At 36.2% G+C, this 6,516-nt stretch overlaps 1 protein-coding gene across 1 annotated transcript; it reads right to left on the reverse strand.

The window, feature by feature from the left end:
* Positions 1-1,243: 1,243 nt before the first annotated feature.
* On the reverse strand, positions 1,244-5,217 carry LOC113683548 (ciliary microtubule associated protein 1A). The gene is made up of 4 exons (XM_027200804.2): positions 4,703-5,217; positions 3,737-3,960; positions 3,094-3,234; positions 1,244-2,528 (listed from the first exon to the last, which is right to left on the reverse strand). The coding sequence occupies exons 1-4, from the start codon at positions 4,989-4,991 to the stop codon at positions 2,436-2,438; spliced, it is 747 nt and encodes a 248-aa protein (XP_027056605.1). The 5' UTR covers positions 4,992-5,217; the 3' UTR covers positions 1,244-2,435.
* Positions 5,218-6,516: the final 1,299 nt, after the last annotated feature.

The raw sequence follows: 6,516 nt of genomic DNA on the forward strand, positions 1-6,516 counted from the left end.
GTGTGCCATGGCATACTTTTACATTGAAGATGATCTCTGCAATCTTATTTGTGCGTTTCAGTATTTATCAAATGCATTCCGTGCCTAATTCCTTGTTAGAGGACAAGTCGTGTTACATATCCGCAATCTCCGATTGGCTAACACACGGGACACGCTGAGAGCATACACCCGCAGTGCACATCTATTTGAGGCTCTTGCAAAATAACCTAATATCTTTTTGTTGTTAAATTGTAGATGGTTTTCAGTTGGCGCAAAATATTTTGTTCTTGCTGCTTGGTAAGATAAGAAAGCTAGATGAATCCATTGTGTTTTTAGGTTTTTTAATTCCAATCTCCATGTAGATGTAGGAAAATGTTGAAAGAACTATTAGGACAGAAAGATGGTGATGACATAACTTGAAAGACTGATAAACCCTTGTCCTCAGCGAAGCTAGGTGTCTATAACTGCAAATGTTAAAATCCTATATCTTATCTAATTACAGTCAAACCTGTTTAAGCGATCACCCACGGGAAATGTGGGGTGACCGTGTAACACAAGTTCACGGCTAAAAATAGGTTCCACAGATTAGGGGTAGAATAAAAAAAAAAGATAAAAAACGCTATTTATGGCACAATCGATCACTCACTGCACAAAAACTCGCTAAAAAATTATACCAACATTGATTTTGGGAGAGAACATGAACTGATAAAAAGATAATTATCAGTTTTAATGAGTGGCTCCTCTTTTAATAACCGTTCAATACTGGTGGAAGAAATTTCAAACAGGTCATTAGGACTCACTCGAAGGTGGCCGCGACTGCTTAAGAAAGGTGAAAATTGCAGTGATTTAGGACTTTGACCACCAACCGCTTTGTGAAGGGTGACCGCTTAATACGGTGCCGCTTAATATAGGTTCAACCGTACTTGCACTCTTGTTTTACTTTCCTTCAGGTAGGGTCACTTGTAAACAGTAAAATAAATAAACTATAAACATGAGTAAATACTTTCATTGAAAATCAACGATACAATCCAATAGACAGTCCAAAAAAATTGTACTTGTGCAATTTTCTTGCAGGCATCAGGAGCTTAGCTGTGTCACATCAAGGGTCAAATCCAGACTATTAATTATTTTGACCCTTCCCTTTCAGAGAAGAAGGGTCAGAAACACCCCAAGACCCCCCTCCCCCCGATGGACAAGTAATGGTCTACATTCTTGATTACTACTGACAGTGACTTGACAAACTTGAAACAATCTTTCTGACTTGTTTCCAAATTAATATACAGCACAATTGCATTTAATGCTATTAGCTATAAGCTATTAGCACAATGCTATTAGCTTAGTATTACTCTCTGGGCTTTGCAACTGTAAGTAAGCTTCACACCAATCTAACTGTGTTTTCAAATGGAGAGTAAGTTGAAAGCAAAGAAAAAACTCAAAGAGCAACAGAGCTTATTATCATTTTGATATAAGCCTTGTGTACATATATTAAGTTTTGTTCTGCTGAGACAAACTCTTTGAATTTATTTCTTTCTTAAATCTTCATAAAATATATATATATATATAAAAAAAAAAACAACTACTGAAAAAAGCGAATCCACTTTCAATAAATGCAAGCCACAGTTTGTCTACTCATAATACTGTAATTGCAGCACTAAAAGAAAAAAAGGAATCTCATCAAAATACCACATTTCCTGGCTTCCAATCTTGTTCTGTAAACTGTTTTAAAACATTAGATAAGAATCTGTTTATGTACATGCTGATGCTTAATCTCAAGCAGTAACAATAAACTATAGAGAAAGGAAACCACTAGACACTGCTTGAGGAAATGCTTAACACTACTTTTTGAAATACATGGACTAAACAAATGAACTAGGAAAGTTTCCTCAAACCCTTATTTTAGAGTTCAAGTATGTCATCCCTTTGTTCCTAAATTTTGTAAATTGTAATTCAAGATCAATGGTTATACTTTCTGGAAATACAAAAAAATAATTCTTTATACCTGCTAACCTTTTTTAGTCGATAATTATTTTGTGTGGGACACAGAAGAAAAAGGCAAGATAACAACACACTTCCAGGGATATTGAATGCAGCAGCAGCCTTTACAGAATCTCCAGTTTTCTCCCTTCTAACACCAGAGGTTTTGGGTGAAGTATGATCATTTTACAATCAAGACTGTAATAACAAAATCATGATTACTTCCACTCTGGTTGTCAAAATCTCATTCCCTACTACTGACAACAGTCCTTCTCAGGACTGCCCTTACCTAGACGATAATCACAAAATAAAGATTTACCCCAAGGTTCAAACCATTTACAGAATAACATAAATGTTTGTGACATCTATGAGCTATTAATCAGGAAGGCCATTGAGCTGACATGAAATGAAAATTTTCTGATCTGCTTGACTCAGAGTTGGCAGGCACAAACAATATGGCTGCTACCAGCTAAAAATCTCCATTAATCAATAGGATCCACAATCAGTGGTGCAACATACTCAGACCACCTCTGGCCAAAGTGAAAAGAGGGTTGTCTTTTGAATGTAGCATAGCACTGAAAGAGAAGAAAATAAATTCAATCAGATTTCAATTAATAAAAAAAAATATGCCACACATTTCTATGACTATTGATAAATAAAACTGACCATAGATGCCCAAGCAGTGATATTTTAAAATTTTCCATTTACATGTTTATTTATTATACACTAAAAATTTCACTTTCTGTCATCCATCTCAATTTGAAAATGATTACCATTACTTAAGAGGCTCTTGATCATTTAACAAATTCTCCTTGTCAGTATCTCAAGAAAATGTATGGAGAACAGTACGGAGAATATGCATACTGATGATAGAGTGTCAGGGGTTAATACTAAGCTCATGCAGTGATTGGTCGAGGAAACTATTGCCATTCTCCTCTCAGTGTTTCAGAAACAAAACTTGAGAAAAATCTTGACATCAGGGGTCACAAAAATATTTCCATAGATTCTTGTTGAACCACATTTGTATTAACCTCCTTGATATATTCTAAAACTTAGTTCTGATTGACTGTTGTGATTTCTTTCTTTGGTTCTGCATTTTGGTTACACTAAATTAAAATGCCCACTAAGATCTTTTCTCACCAGTTCTGGTCTGTGGGCTCCAGGTCCTGGTTTTAGGGTTCGGTCACCAGGGGCATTGTTACGAGCCGTCATGGAAAATATGGGCTTCCTGTTCCTGTAGATATTTGGATCAGTCACTTTATATGTGCCTGGTCCAGGAGTCTGCATACAAAGATGGTGAAAATATAGAAAGATGAGAGAGAGTAACAATAGTATTTATTCCCGAGGAAAAGTAAGACAAACTGTATATTAGAATCCTTTCTTAAATGTATTTATACACCTAAAAGCAATTAAAACCATGATACTATACAATTTTGCGCATCTGTCTGATCAGGATGCTCATACTTCATAGCACATTGTAGTATATTATTTGTTTTGGAGCTTTATCAAGGAATCAAGGATGTAGAATGGGGGGGGGGGTCCCCCATGATTATTTGCCTGGTAGAGGTGATGATAGTTTCCATTATACCATTAGATAACATTTAATTTCCTCCTCCTCGGCATTTCAATTTCATCAGGTTTTCCTGGCATGGGTTGGGAGAGAGGTACCAAAAGAGTTAAAAGCTAAGACACTGGAGGCAAACTGTCCTAACATGCACAACATGAGTACTATCAACATTTTGAATCAGTAAAACTCTACCTCATACAATCTACAAACACCAACCTTCTGCAAATCCTCATGAAAACTTCCAATCTTTGATCTACTTGTCATAGAGAAAGCAGCTGAAGACTTCTTTCCTACGGCCTTAGGACCAATTATTGATGGCATGTTGTAATTATTCGGGGCTGGGTTGTTGTCCTGCTTTCCGTATGGAGTGCGCAAACCAAAGGAATATTGCGGGGGAAAGGCATGTTTAAATACTGGCTTCTTCTCTGCCTTGTAATCCCCTTGGAGAAAATTACCACAAAGTGAAAGTCACAATAAATTAGATATCCTGTTAAAAACTAATAATTTAACTGCCAATGCTCTCACAGTAAGCATGTTTCTCTAATTATTTTAGCCAATACCTAGGTATTATGAACCTTTCATTCCCTAACATCAGTATCCATATTCCCCATACTCTTCTCTGTACATTTCCTTGAATACTGAAAGGGAGAATTTGTTAAACAATCAAAGCTTCTTAGGTAGGTGATCATTTTCTTCATTCTCATAATCTAAATGAATGACTTAGAAGTATTACTGTGAGGAAAAAATAGATACTGGACATTCAGAGGAGTTAAAAGTGTCGTCTGTGGGCTGAAAGGCTTAGATTTAGTATTTTGGAGGTTTTTCCGGAAAAATAAAGAGAGAGGAGGGAACAAATAATCGAAATTCTAATAATTTCACCTAATGAGATATCACCTTTAAGAGGATTCCACCACAAGAGAAGATACCAGTAAATTATTCGGGAGGGAGTTTAAAGTCTGCGCTTATTGTAGATATTTGTTTAGATTTAGGTAGATCTTGAGCCTATTGAGCGCGACAGTTTACCAGACATGTGTGCATACATACTTTGTTCTTATGGCGTCTCCAAGGACGCGCCGGTTGTAGAACAAGAAATTAACTCCGCGTTCCATTGTTTTCTTTCACAACACTACAGGATAAACAAACTCTACAATAAATGGAGCTAAGAGAACAAACTGAACTCACATGGCGCCGGAGTTTGAAATTTCCCTTGCAAGTTTGTTCGCGAATGGAGAGTATACTTCGGTGTCCCTTCCATTCCGAATCGCGTAACATCTTCTATTTTGTATTTAGGACCAGGTCCTGTCAACTGTTGATTTTTCCACGTTCTTGCGCCAAAACTGAAGGCTGGTTTCTTGTATTTCGTACAATCATGTCCAATGTAACCTGTAGATCCTGGTAAAACATAAGCAGCGGGTCCCGGGCCACGGAACATAGCTCCGATCATAGGACGTCTTCTCTCCGTGTCCGCCATGACGACCAAAGTTTGCCGAACTTTTCACCCAAAAATGAGTAATTAATGCTCAGCTTTCCTACTCTTAAACGTTACAGAAAACCACTTTTCTTATACTTCTATCTAGTTTTTCTACAGTTGAGCTGGGAAATGAATTAAACGACAACGAACTACCAAAAATCTTACCGTAAACACAAGCACCCTACCCTATCTCTAAGGAATGGAACGCAGAAGATTAGCATTGCCTAATGAAATATGACACTGTTAAATAATCTTTCTTTTCCTGTCACGCACGGGCGAATCAGTCAGATGTTAAGAGGATTAATTATTCATTCCAAGAATTTGAACCAATCGCTTTCACGCGGCTTACTCTCTCTCACCCACAAAGGGAAAATCCATTGGGACAGGCACTTTGTTTCAAAAGACAAAACGTCAAAAACTTGTTTGACAACTATAAACCCTACTTTGTGTCTTCACCCAATGTTGCTCTCTCAAGATTCTTACAGACTTCATGCCTTTTTGGAAACAAAATTATAATTTTTCCTCAACTTTTTTGACTAATTTGACAACGATTTATAATTTTCTTGAGGAAATTGGTTTACAGTAGAGAAGATTGAAAAGATACTGTACTGTAATCAAAGTGCTCTCTTAAACATCAATGTTTACCTGTTAGACAAACACAAGGCAGTATGTATTCAAATAAAAATTATTAAAACCTGCCACTTTCTTCTATCACTCAGACATTTCCACATAGACATAACACAATTCGCATATCCTTGAAAGAGGTATAAGTCTTCCTTGATAAACTTTTATCACATGGTTAAATCCTTTGCATTTCAACCTATTTAAAACTGCTCTTGAACAAGAGTGATAAAAGCAATCAGAAAAAGGCATTTAAAATTTCAAACACTTCACCTGCTTTTTTTGTGGACAGAGCTTTTTTAATAAAATGCACCATTGCAAAATAAATGCTTTTTTTGTTCCAACAAACTGTGAGCTTTGCAAAATATCATTTTCACCAAGCACAAGAATAAACATCAATTAGTTTAGGAGAAAATGAAGATTTTAATCACCATGTTATTAATAACCCTTCAACTCCCAAGATCTGGTTGTTAATTCTCCCCTTCAGCTGCTACACATTTCCTTGTGGATTAGTAACAAGAATTTGGTGTTAGATCAAAATAACAACTTCTCTCCAATAAGTTTGCGTATTCTCATAACCTCTTTGCAGGATAATATATGTATATTATGTGGAGAACTTAAAAGTTTATCACTTCTGGGCGGTTCACTATGTTAAAAACTAGAGTTACCTCTTTGCTGGATAGTGTATGTATATTATACGGAGAAGTTAAAAGTTTATCTCTTCTGGGAGGCTCACTAAGTTAAAAACTAGAGGTACCAGTACTTATCTACATTTTTACAATTTTAACAATAATGGATTTAATCCAATGTCAGAATGGAAAATCACCCTCTTCATTCCCTTTCTCAACACAGTTCTAACCTCTCCCAAAACATTTCCTGCACATTTGTAAAACATGAAAAACAG

This window comes from Pocillopora damicornis, chromosome 14 (assembly GCF_964200805.1).
Source record: "Pocillopora damicornis chromosome 14, jaPocDami1.2, whole genome shotgun sequence".
NCBI classification, from domain to species: domain Eukaryota; kingdom Metazoa; phylum Cnidaria; class Anthozoa; order Scleractinia; family Pocilloporidae; genus Pocillopora; species Pocillopora damicornis.